We start from the raw sequence: 23,980 nt of genomic DNA on the forward strand, positions 1-23,980 counted from the left end.
GAGATTGGATTATATATGTTGAGGATTATGTTTTTTTGTTTTGTTTCTATAATCTCGTTAGATCTATGTTGAGATTGGATTATATATGTTAAGGATTAGGTTTTTTTGGTTTTGTTTCTATAATCTCGTTAGATCTATGTTGAGATTGGATTATATATGTTGAGGATTAAGTTTTTTTGTATTGTTTCTATAACCTCGTTAGATCTATGTTGAGATTGGATTATATATGTTGAGGATAAAGTTTTTCGTTTTGTTTCTATAATCTCGTTAGATCTATGTTGAGATTGGATTATATATGTTGAGGATTAACTTTTTTGTTCTGTTTCTATAATCTCGTTAGATCTATGTTGAGATTGGATTATATATGTTGAGGATTAACTTTTTTTGTTCTGTTTCTATAATCTCGTTAGATCTATGTTGAGATTGGATTATATATGTTGAGGATTAAGTTTTTTGTATTCTTTCTATAATCTCGTTAGATGTATGTTGAGATTGGATTATATATGTTGAGGATTAAGTTTTTTGTTTTGTTTCTATAATCTCGTTAGATCTGTGTTGAGATTGGATTATATATGTTGAGGATTAAGTTTTTTTCGTTTTTTTCTATAATCTCGTTAGATCTATGTTGAGATTGGATTATATATGTTGAGGATTAACTTTTTTTGTTCTGTTTGTATAATCTCGTTAGATCTATGTTGAGATTGGATTATATATGTTGAGGATTAACTTTTTTTCTGTTTGTATAATCTCGTTAGATCTATGTTGAGATTGGATTATATATGTTGAGGATTAACTTTTTTTGTATTGTTTCTATAATCTCGTTAGATCTATGTTGAGATTGGATTATATATGTTGAGGATTAACTTTTTTGTTCTGTTTCTATAATCTTGTTAGATATATGTTGAGATTGGATTATATATGTTGAGGATTAACTTTTTTTGTTCTGTTTCTATAATCTCGTTAGATCTATGTTGAGATTGGATTATATACGTTGAGGATTAAGTTTTTTGTATTGTTTCTATAATCTCGTTAGATCTATGTTGAGATTGGATTATATATGTTGAGGATTAAGTTTTTTGTATTGTTTCTATAATCTCGTTAGATCTGTGTTGAGATTGGATTATATATGTTGAGGAATAAGTTTTTTTGTTTTGTTTCTATAATCTCGTTAGATCTATGTTGAGATTGGATTATATATGTTGAGCATTAAAATTTTGTTTTGTTTCTATAATCTCGTTAGATCTATGTTGAGATTGGATTATATATGTTGAGGATTAACTTTTTTTGTTCTGTTTCTATAATCTCGTTAGATCTATGTTGAGATTGGATTATATATGTTGAGGATTAAGTTTTTTGTATTGTTTCTATAATCTCGTTAGATCTATGTTGAGATTGGATTATATATGTTGAGGATTAAGTTTTTTTCGTTTTTTTCTATAATCTCGTTAGATCTATGCTGAGATTGGATTATATATATTGAAGATTGTTTTTTGTTTTGTTTCTATAATCTCGTTAGATCTATGTTGAGATGAGATTATATATGTTGAGGATTAAGTTTTTTTCGTTTTGTTTCTATAATCTCGTTAGATCTATGTTGAGATTGGATTATATATGTTGAGGATTAAGTTTTTTGTATTGTTTCTATAATCTCGTTAGATCTATGTTGAGATTGGATTATATATGTTGAGGATTAACTTTTTTTGTTCTGTTTCTATAATCTCGTTAGATCTATGTTGAGATTGGATTATATATGTTGAGGATTAAGTTTTTTGTATTGTTTCTATAATCTCGTTAGATCTATGTTGAGATTGGATTATATATGTTGAGGATTAAGTTTTTTTCGTTTTTTTCTATAATCTCGTTAGTTCTATGTTGAGATTGGATTATATATGTTGAGGATTAAGTTTTTTGTATTGTTTCTATAATCTCGTTAGATCTATGTTGAGATTGGATTATATATGTTGAGGATTAAGTTTTTTGTATTGTTTCTATAATCTCGTTAGATCTATGTTGAGATTGGATTATATATGTTGAGGATTAACTTTTTTGTATTGTTTCTATAATCTCGTTAGATCTATGTTGAGATTGGATTATATATGTTGAGGATTAAGTTTTTTGTATTGTTTCTATAATCTCGTTAGATCTATGTTGAGATTGGATTATATATGTTGAGGATTAATTTTTTGGTCTGTTTCTATAATCTCGTTAGATCTATGTTGAAATTGGATTATATATGTTGAGGATTAACTTTTTTTGTTCTGTTTCTATAATCTCGTTAGATCTATGTTGAGATTTGATTATATACGTTGAGGATTAAGTTTTTTGTATTGTTTCTATAATCTCGTTAGATCTATGTTGAGATTGGATTATATATGTTGAGGATTAAGTTTTTTGTTTTGTTTCTATAATCTCGTTAGATCTGTGTTGAGATTGGATTATATATGTTGAGGATTAAGTTTTTTTGTTCTGTTTGTATAATCTCGTTAGATCTATGTTGAGATTGGATTATATATGTTAAGGATTAAGTTTTTTTTCGTTTTGTTTCTATAATCTCGTTAGATCTATGTTGAGATTGGATTATATATGTTGAGGATTAAGTTTTTTTTGTATTGTTTCTATAATCTCGTTAGATCTATGTTGAGATTGGATTATATATGTTGAGCATTAAGTTTTTTGTATTGTTTCTATAATCTCGTTAGATCTATGTTGAGATTGGATTATATATGTTGAGGATTAAGTTTTTTGTATTGTTTCTATAATCTCGTTAGATCTATGTTGAGATTGGATTATATATGTTGAGGATTAAGTTTTTTGTATTGTTTCTATAATATCGTTAGCTCTATGTTGAGATTGGATTATATATGTTGAGTATTAAGTTTTTTTTGTATTGTTTCTATAATCTCGTTAGATCTATGCTGAGATTGGATTATATATGTTGAGTATTAAGTTTTTTGTATTGTTTCTATAATCTCGTTAGATCTATGTTGAGATTGGATTATATATGTTGAGGATTAAGTTTTTTTCGTTTTGTTTCTATAATCTCGTTAGATCTATGTTGAGATTGGATTATATATGTTGAGGATTAAGTTTTTTGTATTGTTTCTATAATCTCGTTAGATCTATGTTGAGATTGGATTATATATGTTGAGGATTAAGTTTTTTGTATTGTTTCTATAATATCGTTAGATCTATGTTGAGATTGGATTATATATGTTGAGTATTAAGTTTTTTTTGTATTGTTTCTATAATCTCGTTAGATCTATGCTGAGATTGGATTATATATGTTGAGGATTAAGTTTTTTGTATTGTTTCTATAATCTCGTTAGATCTGTGTTGAGATTGGATTATATATGTTGAGGATTAAGTTTTTTTCGTTTTGTTTCTATAATCTCGTTAGATCTATGTTGAGATTGGATTATATATGTTGAGGATTAAGTTTTTTGTATTGTTTCTATAATCTCGTTAGATCTATGTTGAGATTGGATTATATATGTTGAGGATTAAGTTTTTTGTATTGTTTCTATAATCTCGTTAGATCTATGTTGAGATTGGATTATATATGTTAAGGATTAAGTTTTTTTCGTTTTGTTTCTATAATCTCGTTAGATCTATGTTGAGATTGGATTATATATGTTGAGGATTAAGTTTTTTGTATTGTTTCTATAATCTCGTTAGATCTATGTTGAGATTGGATTATATATGTTGAGGATTAAGTTTTTTTGTTCTGTTTCTATAATCTCGTTAGATCTATGTTGAGATTGGATTATATATGTTGAGGATTAAGTTTTTTGTATTGTTTCTATAATCTCGTTAGAGCTATGTTGAGCTTGGATTATATATGTTGAGGATTAAGTTTTTTTGTATTGTTTCCATAATCTCGTTAGATCTATGTTGAGATTGGATTATATATGTTGGGGATTAACTTTTTTTGTTCTTTTTCTATAATCTCGTTAGATCTATGTTGAGATTGGATTATATATGTTGAGGATTAAGTTTTTTGTATTGCTTCTATGATCTCGTTAGATCTATGTTGAGATTTGATTATATATGTTGAGGATTAAGTTTTTGTTTTGTTTCTATAATCTCGTTAGATCTATGTTGAGATTGGATTATATATGTTGAGGATTAAGTTTTTTTGTTTTGTTTCTATAATCTCGTTGGATCTATGTTGAGATTGGATTATATATGTTGAGGATTAAGTTTTTTGTTTTGTTTCTATAATCTCGTTAGATCTATGTTGAGATTGGATTATATATGTTGAGGATTAAGGTTTTTGTATTGTTTCTATAATCTCGGTAGATCTATGTTGAGATTGGATTATATATGTTGAGTATTAAGTTTTTTTGTATTGTTTCTATAATCTCGTTAGATCTATGCTGAGATTGGAATATATTTATTGAAGATTGTTTTTTGTTTTGTTTCTATAATCTCGTTAGATCTATGTTGAGATTGGATTATATATGTTGAGGATTAAGTTTTTTTCGTTTTGTTTCTATAATCTCGTTAGATCTATGTTGAGATTGGATTATATATGTTGAGGATTAAGTTTTTTGTATTGTTTCTATAATCTCGTTAGATCTATGTTGAGATTGGATTATATATGTTGAGGATTAACTTTTTTTGTTCTGTTTCTATAATCTCGTTAGATCTATGTTGAGATTGGATTATATATGTTGAGGATTAAGTTTTTTGTATTGTTTCTATAATCTCGTTAGGTCTATGTTGAGATTGGATTATATATGTTGAGGATTAAGTTTTTTTCGTTTTTTTCTATAATCTCGTTAGATCTATGTTGAGATTGGATTATATATGTTGAGGATTAAGTTTTTTGTATTGTTTCTATAATCTCGTTAGATCTATGTTGAGATTGGATTATATATGTTGAGGATTAAGTTTTTTGTATTGTTTCTATAATCTCGTTAGATCTATGTTGAGATTGGATTATATATGTTGAGGATTAACTTTTTTGTATTGTTTCTATAATATCGTTAGATCTATGTTGAGATTGGATTATATATGTTGAGTATTAAGTTTTTTTTGTATTGTTTCTATAATCTCGTTAGATCTATGCTGAGATTGGATTATATATGTTGAGGATTAAGTTTTTTGTATTGTTTCTATAATCTCGTTAGATCTATGTTGAGATTGGATTATATATGTTGAGGATTAAGTTTTTTTCGTTTTGTTTCTATAATCTCGTTAGATCTATGTTGAGATTGGATTATATATGTTGAGGATTAAGTTTTTTGTATTGTTTCTATAATCTCGTTAGATCTATGTTGAGATTGGATTATATATGTTGAGGATTAAGTTTTTTGTATTGTTTCTATAATCTCGTTAGATCTATGTTGAGATTGGATTATATATGTTAAGGATTAAGTTTTTTTCGTTTTGTTTCTATAATCTCGTTAGATCTATGTTGAGATTGGATTATATATGTTGAGGATTAAGTTTTTTGTATTGTTTCTATAATCTCGTTAGATCTATGTTGAGATTGGATTATATATGTTGAGGATTAAGTTTTTTTGTTCTGTTTCTATAATCTCGTTAGATCTATGTTGAGATTGGATTATATATGTTGAGGATTAAGTTTTTTGTATTGTTTCTATAATCTCGTTAGAGCTATGTTGAGCTTGGATTATATATGTTGAGGATTAAGTTTTTTTGTATTGTTTCCATAATCTCGTTAGATCTATGTTGAGATTGGATTATATATGTTGGGGATTAACTTTTTTTGTTCTTTTTCTATAATCTCGTTAGATCTATGTTGAGATTGGATTATATATGTTGAGGATTAAGTTTTTTGTATTGCTTCTATGATCTCGTTAGATCTATGTTGAGATTTGATTATATATGTTGAGGATTAAGTTTTTGTTTTGTTTCTATAATCTCGTTAGATCTATGTTGAGATTGGATTATATATGTTGAGGATTAAGTTTTTTTGTTTTGTTTCTATAATCTCGTTGGATCTATGTTGAGATTGGATTATATATGTTGAGGATTAAGTTTTTTGTTTTGTTTCTATAATCTCGTTAGATCTATGTTGAGATTGGATTATATATGTTGAGGATTAACTTTTTTTGTTCTGTTTCTATAATCTCGTTAGATCTATGTTGAGATTGGATTATATATGTTGAGGATTAAGTTTTTTGTATTGTTTCTATAATCTCGTTAGGTCTATGTTGAGATTGGATTATATATGTTGAGGATTAAGTTTTTTTCGTTTTTTTCTATAATCTCGTTAGATCTATGTTGAGATTGGATTATATATGTTGAGGATTAAGTTTTTTGTATTGTTTCTATAATCTCGTTAGATCTATGTCGAGATTGGATTATATATGTTGAGGATTAAGTTTTTTTGTATTGTTTCTATAATCTCGTTAGATCTATGTTGAGATTGGATTATATATGTTGAGGATTAACATTTTTGTATTGTTTCTATAATCTCGTTAGATCTATGTTGAGATTGGATTATATATGTTGAGGATTAACTTTTTTGTATTGTTTCTATAATCTCGTTAGATCTATGTTGAGATTGGATTATATACGTTGAGGATTAAGTTTTTTGTATTGTTTCTATAATCTCGTTAGATCTATGTTGAGATTGGATTATATATGTTGAGGATTAAGTTTTTTGTTTTGTTTCTATAATCTCGTTAGATCTGTGTTGAGATTGGATTATATATGTTGAGGATTAAGTTTTTTTGTTCTGTTTCTATAATCTCGTTAGATCTATGTTGAGATTGGATTATATATGTTGAGGATTAAGTTTTTTGTATTGTTTCTATAATCTCGTTAGGTCTATGTTGAGATTGGATTATATATGTTGAGGATTAAGTTTTTTTCGTTTTTTTCTATAATCTCGTTAGATCTATGTTGAGATTGGATTATATATTTTGAGGATTAAGTTTTTTGTATTGTTTCTATAATCTCGTTAGATCTATGTTGAGATTGGATTATATATGTTGAGGATTAAGTTTTTTGTATTGTTTCTATAATCTCGTTAGATCTATGTTGAGATTGGATTATATATGTTGAGGATTAACTTTTTGTATTGTTTCTATAATCTCGTTAGATCTATGTTGAGATTGGATTATATATGTTGAGGATTAACTTTTTTGTATTGTTTCTATAATCTCGTTAGATCTATGTTGAGATTGGATTATATACGTTGAGGATTAAGTTTTTTGTATTGTTTCTATAATCTCGTTAGATCTATGTTGAGATTGGATTATATATGTTGAGGATTAAGTTTTTTGTTTTGTTTCTATAATCTCGTTAGATCTGTGTTGAGATTGGATTATATATGTTGAGGATTAAGTTTTTTTTTTCTGTTTCTATAATCTCGTTAGATCTATGTTGAGATTGGATTATATATGTTAAGGATTAAGTTTTTTTGTTTTGTTTTTATAATCTCGTTAGATCTATGTTGAGATTGGATTATATATGTTGAGGATTAAGTTTTTTTGTATTGTTTCTATAATCTCGTTAGATCTATGTTGAGATTGGATTATATATGTTGAGGATTAAGTTTTTTGTTCTTTTTCTATAATCTCGTTAGATCTATGTTGAGATTGGATTATATATGTTGAGGATTAAGTTTTTTGTATTGTTTCTATAATCTCGTTAGATCTATGTTGAGATTGGATTATATATGTTGAGGATTAACTTTTTTGTATTGTTTCTATAATCTCGTTAGATCTGTGTTGAGATTGGATTATATATGTTGATGATTAAGTTTTTTGTATTGTTTCTATAATCTCGTTAGATCTATGTTGAGATTGGATTATATATGTTGAGGATTAAGTTTTTTTCGTTTTGTTTCTATAATCTCCTTAGATCTATGTTGAGATTGGATTATATATGTTGAGCATTAAGTTTTTTGTATTGTTTCTATAATCTCGTTAGATCTATGTTGAGATTGGATTATATATGTTGAGGATTAAGTTTTTTGTATTGTTTCTATAATCTCGTTAGATCTATGTTGAGATTGGATTATATATGTTGAGGATTAAGTTTTTTATATTGTTTCTATAATATCGTTAGATCTATGTTGAGATTGGATTATATATGTTGAGTATTAAGTTTTTTTGTATTGTTTCTATAATCTCGTTAGATCTATGCTGAGATTGGATTATATATGTTGAGGATTAAGTTTTTTGTATTGTTTCTATAATCTCGTTAGATCTATGTTGAGATTGGATTATATATGTTGAGGATTATGTTTTTTTCGTTTTGTTTCTATAATCTCGTTAGATCTATGTTGAGATTGGATTATATATGTTGAGGATTAAGTTTTTTGTATTGTTTCTATAATCTCGTTAGATCTATGTTGAGATTGGATTATATATGTTGAGGATTAAGTTTTTTGTATTGTTTCTATAATCTCGTTAGATCTATGTTGAGATTGGATTATATATGTTAAGGATTAAGTTGTTTTCGTTTTGTTTCTATAATCTCGTTAGATCTGTGTTGAGATTGGATTATATATGTTGAGGATTAAGTTTTTTGTATTGTTTCTATAATCTCGTTAGATCTATGTTGAGATTGGATTATATATGTTGAGGATTAACTTTTTTGTATTGTTTCTATAATCTCGTTAGATCTATGTTGAGATTGGATTATATATGTTGAGGATTAACTTTTTTGTATTGTTTCTATAATCTCGTTAGATCTATGTTGAGATTGGATTATATACGTTGAGGATTAAGTTTTTTGTATTGTTTCTATAATCTCGTTAGATCTATGTTGAGATTGGATTATATATGTTGAGGATTAAGTTTTTTGTTTTGTTTGTATAATCTCGTTAGATCTGTGTTGAGATTGGATTATATATGTTGAGGATTAAGTTTTTTTGTTCTGTTTGTATAATCTCGTTAGATCTATGTTGAGATTGGATTATATATGTTGAGGATTAAGTTTTTTTGTTCTGTTTCTATAATCTCGTTAGATCTATGTTGAGATTGGATTATATATGTTGAGGATTAAGTTTTTTGTATTGTTTCTATAATCTCGTTAGATCTATGTTGAGATTGGATTATATATGTTGAGGATTAACTTTTTTGTATTGTTTCTATAATCTCGTTAGATCTGTGTTGAGATTGGATTATATATGTTGATGATTAAGTTTTTTGTATTGTTTCTATAATCTCGTTAGATCTATGTTGAGATTGGATTATATATGTTGAGGATTAAGTTTTTTTCGTTTTGTTTCTATAATCTCCTTAGATCTATGTTGAGATTGGATTATATAGGTTGAGCATTAAGTTTTTTGTTTTGTTTCTATAATCTCGTTAGATCTATGTTGAGATTGGATTATATATGTTGAGGATTAAGTTTTTTGTATTGTTTCTATAATCTCGTTAGATCTATGTTGAGATTGGATTATATATGTTGAGGATTAAGTTTTTTATATTGTTTCTATAATATCGTTAGATCTATGTTGAGATTGGATTATATATGTTGAGTATTAAGTTTTTTTGTATTGTTTCTATAATCTCGTTAGATCTATGCTGAGATTGGATTATATATGTTGAGGATTAAGTTTTTTGTATTGTTTCTATAATCTCGTTAGATCTATGTTGAGATTGGATTATATATGTTGAGGATTAAGTTTTTTTCGTTTTGTTTCTATAATCTCGTTAGATCTATGTTGAGATTGGATTATATATGTTGAGGATTAAGTTTTTTGTATTGTTTCTATAATCTCGTTAGATCTATGTTGAGATTGGATTATATATGTTGAGGATTAAGTTTTTTGTATTGTTTCTATAATCTCGTTAGATCTATGTTGAGATTGGATTATATATGTTAAGGATTAAGTTGTTTTCGTTTTGTTTCTATAATCTCGTTAGATCTATGTTGAGATTGGATTATATATGTTGAGGATTAAGTTTTTTGTATTGTTTCTATAATCTCGTTAGATCTATGTTGAGATTGGATTATATATGTTGAGGATTAAGTTTTTTTGTATTGTTTCCATAATCTCGTTAGATCTATGTTGAGATTGGATTATATATGTTGGGGATTAACTTTTTTTGTTCTTTTTCTATAATCTCGTTAGATCTATGTTGAGATTGGATTATATATGTTGAGGATTAAGTTTTTTGTATTGTTTCTATGATCTCGTTAGATCTATGTTGAGATTTGATTATATATGTTGAGGATTAAGTTTTTGTTTTGTTTCTATAATCTCGTTAGATCTGTGTTGAGATTGGATTATATATGTTGAGGATTAAGTTTTTTTGTTTTGTTTCTATAATCTCGTTGGATCTATGTTGAGATTGGATTATATATGTTGAGGATTAAGTTTTTTGTTTTGTTTCTATAATCTCGTTAGATCTATGTTGAGATTGGATTATATATGTTGAGGATTAAGTTTTTTGTTTTGTTTCTATAATCTCGTTGGATCTATGTTGAGATTGGATTATATATGTTGAGGATTAAGTTTTTTGTATTGTTTCTATAATCTCGTTAGATCTATGTTGAGATTGGATTATATATGTTGAGGATTAAGTTTTTTTGTATTGTTTCCATAATCTCGTTAGATCTGTGTTGAGATTGGATTATATATGTTGGGGATTAACTTTTTTTGTTCTTTTTCTATAATCTCGTTAGATCTATGTTGAGATTGGATTATATATGTTGAGGATTAAGTTTTTTGTATTGTTTCTATGATCTCGTTAGATCTATGTTGAGATTTGATTATATATGTTGAGGATTAAGTTTTTGTTTTGTTTCTATAATCTCGTTAGATCTGTGTTGAGATTGGATTATATATGTTGAGGATTAAGTTTTTTTGTTTTGTTTCTATAATCTCGTTGGATCTATGTTGAGATTGGATTATATATGTTGAGGATTAAGTTTTTTGTTTTGTTTCTATAATCTCGTTAGATCTATGTTGAGATTGGATTATATATGTTGAGGATTAAGTTTTTTGTTTTGTTTCTATAATCTCGTTGGATCTATGTTGAGATTGGATTATATATGTTGAGGATTAAGTTTTTTGTTTTGTTTCTATAATCTCGTTAGATCTATGTTGAGATTGGATTATATATGTTGAGGATTAAGTTTTTTTGTTTTGTTTCTATAATCTCGTTGGATCTATGTTGAGATTGAATTATATATGTTGAGGATTAACTTTTTTGTTTTGTTTCTATAATCTCGTTAGATCTATGTTGAGATTGGATTATATATTTAGAGGATTAAGTTTTTTTTGTTTCTATAATCTCGTTAGATCTATGTTGAGAATGGATTATATATGTTGAGGATTAAGTTTTTTGTTTTGTTTCTATAATCTCGTTAGATCTATGTTGAGATTGGATTATATATGTTGAGGATTAAGTTTTTTGTTTTGTTTCTATAATCTCGTTGGATCTATGTTGAGATTGGATTATATATGTTGAGGATTAAGTTTTTTGTTTTGTTTCTATAATCTCGTTGGATCTATGTTGAGATTGGATTATATATGTTGAGGATTAAGTTTTTTGTTTTGTTTCTATAATCTCGTTAGATCTATGTTGAGATTGGATTATATATGTTGAGGATTAAGTTTTTTTGTTTTGTTTCTATAATCTCGTTGGATCTATGTTGAGATTGGATTATATATGTTGAGGATTAAGTTTTTTGTTTTGTTTCTATAATCTCGTTAGATCTATGTTGAGATTGGATTATATATTTAGAGGATTAAGTTTTTTTTGTTTCTATAATCTCGTTAGATCTATGTTGAGAATGGATTATATATGTTGAGGATTAAGTTTTTTGTTTTGTTTCTATAATCTCGTTAGATCTATGTTGAGATTGGATTATATATGTTGAGGATTAAGTGTTTTTGTTTTGTTTCTATAATCTCGTTGGATCTATGTTGAGATTGGATTATATATGTTGAGGATTAAGTTTTTTGTTTTGTTTCTATAATCTCGTTGGATCTGTGTTGAGATTGGACTATATATGTTGAGGATTAAGTTTTTTTGTTTTGTTTTTATAATCTCGTTAGATCTATGTTAAGATTGGATTATATATGTTGAGGATTAATTTTTTTTTGTTTATAACAAGGAGGAAACAATGTAAGTTTTATACTAACATAGTCGCAAAGAGTCGTGAAGCTTGTTCTAGATCTACCAATTTCATCATCCAATAGAACACGAGGGCTTCCACCCCCGTCTGTGAAATTTTGTCAGTGTCGTTTCTCGCACTCCACGAAGAAAATTTTCTGAGGGATGCAATGTTGTCGGATTGCCGCTAACTTTCTTTTTGCTGTTGTTGTTGTTATTATTATTTTGTTGTTTTACTATTACTGTTGTTAAAATTTAATTCTAATAATTGTTAGTGTTTATGTTATAGTTTTTAAGTGTTGTTCTTTTGCCTCCCGTTCGCGACGCCTTCTAAACTTGGCAACATTGTTGATGTACTTCTGTTTCACATTTTCTCAAGTGTGCTTTCGGAAGCCGGCTCTACGAATCGTTAAGAATTCTTCCGATGCATCATACGTGAGACAACGCAGTTTTATGATTGGTGTAAAACCCAGGCTTCACCAGTCATCACTATTACTATAATACGAGGGCTGATGAATAAAGAATGATCATTGATGAACAGAACATAATTCCCTGTACTAATAGCTCAAATGTTGATGTCATTTTTCAAAAGAGTCCCCATTATATGCAATGCACTTGTCTCAACGTTTCTGCCAATTATCAAACACATGCTAGAAGCCATTTTTAGACAGACTTCAAAATCCCCTCCGCAGCTTTCACCACTGCCCCTGGAGATGCGAAACGCCGTCCCCGGAGGTGTTTCTTCAAGATAGAAAAGAATCACAAGAGGCTAAATCAGGACTATATGGAGGATGATGTACACATGAAACGTTGATCTTTTGCAAGATAGTCAACAGAATTCCTGTACTGTTCTTCACGTGTCACTTATATGTTTCCTTATGCGAAACTGAAAATGCATGTGCTTGAACGGCTGCAAGGTCACATTCCTGACGTCATGGCTTTCATACTTGCTCGATCTATTTATTATTTCTCCCATTACACAGGCATGTTTCCTTTTCTGTGCCTTCCTATTGTATTCACCTCATAAACACTATGATCAGTCTGTATTCATCAACCTATGTATATTATGTCAGTGTATATTTACAACTGAATATTAACAATAATATTTTACACACTGATACCTCTTATACCATCTTATAGCTTGCTTAGCAATCTTATTCGGCACTCTGATTGGATCACCGTGTTGATAGAGGGAAAGGCAGAAGGAGAACCAAGAAGAGGAAGACCAAGGATAGAATATCTAGATGCAGTTACGAAGAAGATACCTTATCAAACTATAAAACAGCTCTCCCAAGAGAGAGAAAAGTTTTGAAATTTCCATGTTGCCCACCAACCTATGGTTGAGGAGAGAAAGAAGAAGACCTCTTATGTCAGCCCTTCAGTGCCCAATATCTTAAAACAACTCAATATCGTTGACCTTGCATATCTATAGTTGCCAGTTCAAATAATATAACTCTCTTCGGAATGCAGAAATTTAATCCCACGTTTCTTAATAAAGCTATCTGGAGTTATATTCTAATGGCATAAGTGACGAAAAAACAAAACAAAATCTAGAATGTATCAAAGGAAATGACTCGTGCCATTTTGTAATGCTTATCGACAGTCGAGACTTGTCCAATGTCCAGTTCTGTATCATTTAACACGAGCTTTCACATGATGTGCTTATTTACCTTCCTTGGCACTTGAGTTGGACCCCGTCTGGGATCCTGCAGTTGAAACTGGAATATTTCTTTTTTCCTTTGATGCATTCTAGTTTTTGTTTTGTTTCTTCTACACCTGTCTCACCGTTTCAGATTAATAGGAGTGGCAATAGACTTTTTCATCAGGAGTCAAGACTTCTTTCCTCTTATTTCACTTAACATAAGCTTTCATACGATACTCAATTTCAACCCCTTCCTATTTCAACATTTTGAGTTTGACCCCGTCTGGGAGCCTGCGAAAGACCCTGGAACATTTTTTTTTTTTTACTTTGAATCATTATACTTTTGAAATAATGACATATCCGTGCTTTTGTTTCTATACCTATTCCACCGTTTCAGATACATACGAGTGGCCATAGACTTGATATTTTGAACCACTGCTATTTTGCACAGGCTTATCATAGACAGTCGAGACTTGATTTATCTTCTTTCATTTAGCACCAACTTTAATACTGTATACAAGTTGATCCCCCTTTCAATTTAAAAATTTTGAGTTGGACACCGTCTGGGATCTTGCGGAGGACCCTGGGACAATTTATTTTACTTTGATACGTTATACTTTTGAAATGATGAAAGACATGTTTTTCTGTTTTCATATCTGTCTCACCGTTTCAGATTTTTCGGGGTTGAATCGGGCTTTAAGACACGCTTAAAGGTGTTAATAAAAATGAGTAACGTGCTGCCCTCAAGCGAAATGCTTGAAATCTCCCCAATTTTGGTAACTGGTTTTGATCTTACCTTGACCGAAGTTTTCAGGAAATATATACATCACCCCCACTTTGTGGGTTCAGGTTCAAGTACATCCCGTGTGAGTAAAAGTGGCTCCCCTCTCCTGTTGAAATTCATGAAATGCTATGCCCAACCAGACAGCTTATTGATTGATTTTACTTATGTTCTTTCTCAGCAGCGAGGCTATGTGGAACAAAATGAGCAATTTAAACCATTGCAGTGCGTTCGACGCTCTCCTACCAGGAATCAAAACGGGAACTTGTAAAGTGAAGGCCAGGGCCGGCTCGGCTCTACCATATGTGCTACACGTAGAATTGCACTGGGCGGCAAACTCTATCATAACTTTATTATTTAAGATAAATGTTTCTTGTTGAAAACAGACTTCATGATGATGATAGTTACTAACCTGACCTTCTATTTGAATACTACATAAATAAATCATGTTTAGGTCACATTAGTTTAAGGTCACATCAACATTGCTTATTTAAATTGTCAAACAAATCCCAGCATGAATTTGCTTGATTGTTGTCAAATACAAGAACTCAATTCTTGAGCAATAGCATAAACTTGTTCCATTAAGTTATTTATTAGCTACAATTTTGATATGAAAACTAGTCTTGTCTTCATCACAAACAAGTTCCTTATCATTGAAGGTGGAAACAAGTTTATTTTTCTGGTAACTTTCTTTTTTTTTTTTTTTTAACAAATGTAGAAGAAAAATCAAGAAATAAAGATAAAAGAGTTAGTTCCACTGGAATTGCAAACTTATATATTCAGATTGAAGCTCGATATTCAATTCTATACAAAATATTACCATCTTTCCTCTGTAGGTGTGTTAGCTTTGTCTTTTACTAACACCATAGACTATTATTATTTTAAAAATACAGACACAATGAGATTGTATTTGTAGTATTTAGGTCTTTCTGAGTGCAAACGCACTTTCCCTTCCCTTCGTTGTTCATGATGGGATTGCATATTTAAAATCGTGCCTTTAAAATTTGTTCTTTCTAAAGAAATGTGTAGGGCAAAAGACGCCATTGCACCGGGCGCCAAATTGCCTTGGGCCGGCCCTGCTGAAGGTACGCGTGTTATCCAATACCGTACACCACTAACAATGAGGGTAGGCGATGTGCGGTCACAACATCGCTTTCCCTCCAATCAACGTCATTTCCGCCTTTCTGCACAGGAGTTCGCTACCCTTTAACTCGAGTTGTTCCGCGATTCTCTCACAGTGATGAGCCTTGGGCCAAGTTTGAGAAATCTGTCACATCTCCATTAATTAAGCTCGATATCACGCATCCAAAGTTTCCGGCTGCACATGTGTTTAATCTCTTCATTATATTTAAGCAGATTGCATAATGCAGTATAAATCATATAGGAAACAAACGAAAGCTATTAAGAATTACTCTTTACATCTAGGAGAGCTCGCGGCAATACTAAGCACCTCAATTTTGGTCGAAGGGTACTCTTTAAAATTTAGTCGCTAGCGGTGCACTCTATTAGTAAGCGGCTATTTGAAGCGTTCACAAAGCGTTTTTATTGCAAATGCGTACGCTTGGAATACGCTGACCAAATATTTAAATGTGGATGGCTCATCACAATGCACTGCAAACGCGAAATAATAAAAACGCAGAGAAAACGTCAGCTCGAGTGTATTTAGTGCGTTTCGGAACAATAGACCGCCTGCTGTTTAAGAGTATGGCTATTCGAGAATGCGTTTTTGATGCGTTACCCTCCGCAGCGAACGCGACCTAGGTGGCTACTCGGTAATTTTACTTTCGCCAGAGTTATATATATATATATATATATCATACTGTGAGCAAGTCAGGATTTCCAGGTCTTTTATGCCAGGTCCAGGTCTATAATAGCAGAGCTCCAATACTCTGTACAAAGCATCTTCCAAGCAGCTGTTTCTTGCTAAAATCCCTGTGCCTGGTAACACGTCTTTCCTTTTTCCCTTCCTTTAGACATCTTTTAAACAGCAGGCGGTCTATTGTTCCGAAACGCACCAAATATACTCGAGTTGACGTTTTATCAGCGTTTTTATTGTTTTCGCGTTTGCAGTGCATTGTAATTAGCCATCCACATTTAAATACTTGGTCAGCGTATTCCAAGCGTACGCCTGAGCAATAAAAACGCTTTTCGAACGATTCGAATAGTCACCTACTAAAAGATGTCTAAAGGAAGGGGAAAAAGACATGTTGCCAAGCAAACGGATTTTAGCATGAAACAGCTGTTTGGAAGATGCTTTTTTGCAGAGTATTGGAACTCTGCTATTATAGACCTGGACCTAGAAAAAAGACCTGGAAACCCTGACTGGTTTACAGTATGATATATAACTCTGGCGAAAGTAAAATTACCGAGTAGCCACCTAGGTCGCGTTCGCTGCGGGGGATAACGCCTCAAAAACGCATTCTCGAATAGCCATACGCTTAGAGATACTTTGTAGTGTATAACTCACAGCTCGGTGACAGTCGTTGAACGGATTGGTGGTAATCACATACTTTGTTGTATTTCACAATTGTTTTATAACTTTGGACCTACATTATGTCCAAGTAACTTTAGTTCTACTGTGACTAGCTTCTTACAGATCAGGCTGCAATATTCGTGTCCTATTTCAGTATTAGTTTTGTGAAATACTGCTATTCATAGAACACTCAACAAGTAGACCACCATCCTTTACAATAAAATGGCGTATCACGAGCTAATATCGGATAGAAAATTCTTCATTATCCCAGTGTTCGGAATTATCCAATGGTGTTAAGTAAATGATTAGCAACTCCTACATATTTCATTATTTCCTCATATATTTCTTTATTTGCTTCACCAAAGTAGCTTTTGTTTCTCCCAGCAGGGGTGCCCACAAGGGGGTCTATGACGCAAACTGCGTCATTGAAATTTGGGGGGGTTAAAAATCTATATAAATATGTTTGAAGGGGGTGTAAAAATTAATCGAAAAGAATATTTTATTTTCATGGAAGAACATCTACAGATAACACAATGCATATTTTTTTTCTTCTGTCCTTTATACCACGATAATGACCATTTTGGTTAATGGTTGAAATGGTTTTAAGGTTTTCGTTGCATTCCTTACCTGAAAATCATCTTGTCTATGCCACTTCAATCTGTACTTTTTCTGAACTTTATTACATTAGGGGATATTTACGATTTAAAAAAAAAAAACTGATAGTTTAATTTCGATGTTGTCATCCAACTTTAGCTTGAAGTTCGCGTGTGTTTTGTCCAGAGTTTGGAATATGGAAAGTGGTATTTAGATAGCAGATCCTTGACCAATCATTACTCTTGTCCATGCTTAACGAGAGTCATCAATCCCCTTTGATTAAAGCGTTGTTTTGATTTATATTTTATATGCGTTAAAATTCGTTGCATCAGAGCAGATTGATATTTGAATTAGTCGGTTAAAGTAGCTTTTTTTATGTAACAGCATTTTAAATGTTTTATAGTGACGACAACTTCCACGTATCAATAGCCTCAGAAAAGATATTTGTTATCCTGGGCCGCTATCTTGAAACTGTTTCAGGATTTCTTTTTTACTTTTAGCATACTGTAGTTGAGCCTGAATTTCAGCCAGTGTTCTTTGGATTTTGCTTGCTGGGAACTGTTTGTGGTTCGCAGGAAGAATTTTGTATTTGAACTTAAAATTATGGATAGTAGAACAGACAATTTGGCAAGAGAATGTGTTTGTATATACATAACATTTAAATTTGAATTGTCATAATTATACGATCAGGCTAGGAGGGGGGTAAGTCAGACAGTTGGGATGTGTGTGTCATGAACATAAGGAGGGGTGGGCACCACTGTCTCCCAGTAAGAGTTTTCCTTTTAAATAAATCAAAATAAAATAAACGAGTGTCTTTGTTCATTCTCCTCATTTTTTAATTCTATATGAAATATCATGCTTATTAAAGATATGAATAACAATATTACACTATATCTTCTAATACATTTTAATCAATAGCATATCCTTTTAAAAAAGAAAAAAGAGGGTCCTGAACGGTATGTTCCGAATTATCCTGACACGCCGGGTCATACTAAAAAATAACAATTTTTGATTTTTGAAAAATAGTTTTTTCTTTTGCACTTTAGTAAGTAGAACCTTCTGCAAACTTTCAATAGACAAAGTAGGGGAGGGGGTACATTAGAACAGGGGGTACATTCGAACTTTCATATTATGTCTGCTGTTACGAAAAATAAAGAAAGACTATTTATGTCATGGCGCTGGCAATACTGTGCTGGTAGTCTGCAAGGTGGTACTCTGTCATTAGTTTTCAGACATTGGTTTGCAGGGTTGTCACAGTAAATCTCATAATAAAAAATCTGGGGTGAAAATTAAATATTCGTAAAGAAAGTTGTGAAGATTTTGTGTGGAAACATCGTATACAAATATTGTTTGATGCATTTATAGAAGGTAAGTGTATTCATTTTGTCATTAATTCTTACTGATTGCATTGTGATGAAGGTACAGATTTTTTTACACTCAACATTTTCTATGTGTGTGGCATAAGAGCCCAATTTCAATCTACTATCCTATATTTTAGCTCTAAAGAATCATGTGTTCTATTGGTAATAAGCCATCGAGTCTCATTTCAATCTCAATAGACTACTTTCTGCCTGGTATTGTAATAATGGAAAATGATTTTAAAGCCAGTATGAACCAAGAAATAATCAAGCCATTGCTATCATATCAGAATTGGAGCTGAAGCCTTATTAACATAAACTCATCAATCCATCATAAATTTCAGCAGCTAGAAGTCGCTAGGCTACACGAATGTAAAAATTTTCAGTTAATTGTGTAAAAATATTTGTTTGTTGTTGAACGTTAAATAACTTCACTGAGTTCTTTTATGTGATGCGTGATTCTATCACAGAAGTGAGTTTGATTTATTATTTCCTTTTTCATGTTATCTTTAAAAACAGAAATATTCAGTTAAAACTTTGTTCAGGGCAAAAGAAATATATTTCCCTTAATTTCTCTAGCTACTTTAATTTTTTGTACCACTCTTTATTTTATAAAATAACAGTTATTATTGGCTCAAAATTAATTGTTCGAAACTGCCCCAAGCAAATTCAAATCTACCCTAGCCTTGTTTAACTCTACCCCCTAGGGGGTGCATTAGAACAGTCTTATTTTTCTCACTGCTATTGGTTGAAATTCATATTGATAGACTTTGTCTTCTTGGAAAACCTCCAGAGAAAAAAGTTTCATACCCAATAAGGCTCCAACAAGAGTAAGTCAAATTGTAAGAAATGAAAAATTAAAATTTAATTTTAGAAGTTCAAATGTAACCCCCATCTCCCATGCGTCAATTTTTTCTCTACAAATATGAGTTATTTACATTGCAACCTAAAGTGTTTGTGAATCCTATAACAGGGTTTCCCTAATGATGTTTTCATACAAGAACGGAAAATTTAGCTTTTTGAATCGAGAGTCACTAAATATTTCCATTCAATTATCTGGGATCATTTGATACTGCCTGGGTGAACAAGTTATTAATATGTAGCCACCTCAGTAACCAGCAGGCCCGTAGCCAGCCAAAAAATTTAGGGGGGGGGGGCGACCCAATCATATTATACTTCATCACCATATTATAGTTCATTTGCAAGCCTACCGTGAAATTTTGTGGGGGCCAGCCAAAGTTTCATCCCCCCTTGCCCCCCGTGGATACGGGCCTGGTAACCAGTAACATTTGTTAATACATCCAAGGACATTTTGCAATCGTCAACTATTCTTAGACATAGGGCTCGCTTGCAACTGTATCTGTAACACTGTTTTCACTGCCCACTCAAGTTCTACTGGCTTCTTCTGTACGCGTGGATTCAGGTTCAATTCCTGGTGGAAGCTGTAAACCTTGTATATAAGAACCTTGTATAGTGGTAGTTTGAAATGAAATGAAATGAAATCTTTCATTTTTACGTTCCGCGGTTATGCCGGTTAGGCTAAAGGAGGTGGTGATTATGAGAAATGAATGAAATGGCGGAATGAAGAAAGTGGGAGGAAACGAGAGAACACCGAGAAAACCCACGAGCACGGTGTTTGTCCACCGCAAAGTCCACACGGCGCGAGCTGGAATCGAAGCAGGGACTCCAAGCACCGGAGGTGAACACTTTAGCACTGAGCCACCGTGCTCCCATAGAGGTAGTTTGAATAACACCTTCAGCAATTGGATCCATTTCATATTTAAAATTGATGTCTAGTTGGTTAAAAGCGAAATTAAACCCCGTTGCTGGAAAGACTGTCTCCCATAGCAGAATAAGAAATTATCATAGCTGAAATGTTTCTATGGGGCAGGTGTGCACCCAAGCAAGATAGGGTACAATAATACAAGATACTATGTATGTAATATCGGACGTGTGTTATTCTAGAGCCGTAAAAAAGGTAAGTAATTTTTAAGTACTGGCACCTATTTCTCACGAAAAATGATAGATTGTCTGTTATCAAAAAAGAAATAGTATATAGATGATAAGAGGGCTTAAGGTCAAATCTTTAGTCTATATCAAGTATTGCTAAACAAGGATAGTTTTTATTAAGAAAGTGTACAAATGTATGTCCTGTTTAGGGATGAGCAAAACCGGTTTTTATAAAAACCGAAAACCGGTTTCTATAAAAACCGAAACCCGAAAAACTGACATTTCGGTTTTCTCCAAAACCGGTTCGGTTTCCTCCAAAACCGGTTCGGTTTTTCACCGAAACTGGTTTTGGTGAAAACTTTTCGAAAACACTTAAAACTATTTTTGTGAAAATGGATTCGGTTTCCGGAGAACAACGAAACACCATTCTGGTCAGAAATAGAACAAATTTTGAAAAAAAAAAACGGAATCGGTTTTGAAGAAAACCGAAACCGGATCAGGAGAAAAACCGAAAAACGGTTTTTTGTGCCCACCACTAGTCCTGTTACGCAGCTTTTGAGGATAGTCCGTACTCGATGAATCCCCCTTTGGGTGTGTCCGTTGTATGGGAGGAGGGGGATATAGAAATGTAAAAAAATCCTCTTTGGACTGAAACGCTTCGACATAGGGAGTTCCATATTTGAACACCCATAATAGTATATACAATTAGAATAGTCGCTAATTTACTTGTTAATTACATTGAGAAAAAAGTGTATGTGTTGTACGTAGAAACGTACGTTACATGAGTAAATCCTGTAGTTTTGGACTTGACGTACAGAAAACGTATAACTGAAAAAGTATATTTTATACATACTTTCCGCATAAGTGTTCTGAATAAACGTACTTTCCTTACGAACGAAAGAACTGCATACAGGCGGTCAGGATCTCACATACAGATGGACGTATGTAACATATAGCCGACGTATGTAATATATGGAAGACTGTTAGATGTCAGACATTCTGCAACTTCATGATGTAACATCTAAGGGCAATGCATATGTAGCATATGGATAACATATGTTCCGTATTGATTTCTGTAGTAAACAGAAGGACTATAAAATGAATGCAATTGGAGTTGTTTAATTCTAAGATTCAAGAACAGATGTAACAGAGAACTAAATTAAGAATTAGGGAGCAAGAATTTTCCACTTACCGTTTGTCTCCGTTTGTGTCCCTGTAGTAGCTCCGGTAAAACCCGACAATGCCTTTCGTAAGATTTCCCGAGAACTCCATTTGAAGTTTATAGACACCTGGATGGATTTCTTGTTCCAGGCGAACAACCCAAAATTCATTCTTCGGCTCCTCAAAAGCCTCCAACACAGGAATTTCATTCAGTTCATCTCTATGTAATAATTTGGTGGCGCTTATGTTCAAATCTTTGGTGTGAACTACTACGAAAGTGCGTGATCTAGAAATGTTTAACTCAATGGTCACTCGACCACGGAAGAGTCCAGATTTCAAATCTGGAAACAACCATATGTCATAATGCAGAGGTTGAGTGTCTGTGGGAAGACGGTGCTCTGATACCCAGAGAGGTTCTTGCTGGTATATGGCTTCAGTTTTCGACGAGTTGCTCTCGTCTTTATTTCCAAATGATACGGAACTTAAAACAATAATTGCAGTTACACTTACCACAATGAAAACGGCAACCAATACACGAGGATATGTACAAACTTTAGTAAAACAAGCCATTTTTTTCACGATACCAACTGTGGTGTCCGGTATTCAGCTTAGCAGAAAGTGATGGAGAAATTAAATTATGAAGATATAATTTGTTGTTGTATTTTTCATATGCTATGACGCCCCTAATATAATTACAAATAGCCTATTTCAATAAGCTGAGAACTTCATTTTACACTACTAATGGTCCTTTCGGTATTTTCTCGGTATTTCTGGTTCTACGTCTTTTTTATGATTCAATAGATTTCTGTACATCCTAGTAGAAGACAAAACTCTTGTAGTTGCAACATATCACAAATAATTTAATTACAAGGTCATTTTTGTCATTGATTTCACTTACTGCTACACCATACAACACCGATTGTCACTTAACTGTCGTATTATGCACTTCTTACATTAATTGAACTGTAAGCTATGCCAATATCACGTAAATATATGTTTCATGTTACACTGAACCTTAAATCATTTTGAACTTCGAATGTTCACATTTTTTACTTATTACGTTAAAAGAGCACTCACGGATTTAAGACACAATGTAATAAGCACATTACGATAAAGAACAGGTTCAAAACTGTAAGTTAAAGGAATAGATCTCAAGGTATTTTTTTCAGCAATCTCTGTAATGCGTGTTTTAGCTCAGCTGTTTGTGTTTTCAATAACGATAACAGAGAATCTTAATGTTCATGAACGAAGTAAAATGCAGTTGCGTTAGTACTGAAGTCTTTTTCGTCGTTTAAGTTGTCTGAGAGAGATATTATACAGTAATTAACTGTTTTAATAATCTTGTTGTTTTCTGCAAGTGGCGGTTCACAGAGTACTCAGGTCTTGGGAAACGAATTCTTATGTAAAAGAAGACACCACATATAATGCAAAATTATTACGACCTCTTTCTCATTACTACTTTCCACTGTGTACTGGTATGGGAAAAGTTAAACGAATGTTAAAAAAAAAAAAAAAAAAAAAGTAGCACAATTCATTCGATGTTGTTACCGCCTTTGCGGAATGACAATACGTCAGTGCATAATGGAACTTCCGGTTTGTTTGTGGCAAAGCTTGTGCATTGTTGAAATGATTCGCCGACTACAAAAAAGTAAAACGAAGAAGAAGAAGATTTATTTTATAATGACCTTGGTAGAAGGAGTAATTATGTCCGTCTCATTCAAGGTCAAAAGCCACACATCATGTACTAATGGTGAATGTGCAATGACCGTGGTTGATCATTTCGGAATTCCAGAGTATGCTATATATATTTAGAAGCAGTGATTACAGGGGTTACCCGGAGAGATGGTTCTTCCCGATAGCTTAGCCATTAGAAGCCCGGCAGGGATTTTAACAAATTCGTAGACTCACGTTTGGAGCTCTGGTGACCCCTCCTTCCCTACAGGGCCGTACTGGCCAGACGGGAAACCG

General features: G+C 31.7%; 1 protein-coding gene across 1 annotated transcript in view; it reads right to left on the reverse strand.

Moving 5' to 3' along the window:
• Nucleotides 1–23,469, reverse strand: part of LOC145663210 (glutamyl aminopeptidase-like) — a 133,571-nt gene extending 110,102 nt beyond the window's left edge. The window contains exon 1 of the mRNA XM_081729564.1: nt 22,044–23,469. Coding sequence (XP_081585690.1) covers nt 22,044–22,582 — 539 coding nt within the window. The 5' untranslated portion in view covers nt 22,583–23,469. The remainder of the gene's footprint in view (nt 1–22,043) is intronic.
• Between the last annotated feature and the right edge of the window lie 511 nt (nt 23,470–23,980).

Source organism: Thermobia domestica, chromosome 10, assembly GCF_964235325.1.
Source record: "Thermobia domestica chromosome 10, izTheDome1.hap1.1, whole genome shotgun sequence".
Taxonomy (NCBI): Eukaryota; Metazoa; Arthropoda; class Insecta; order Zygentoma; family Lepismatidae; genus Thermobia; species Thermobia domestica.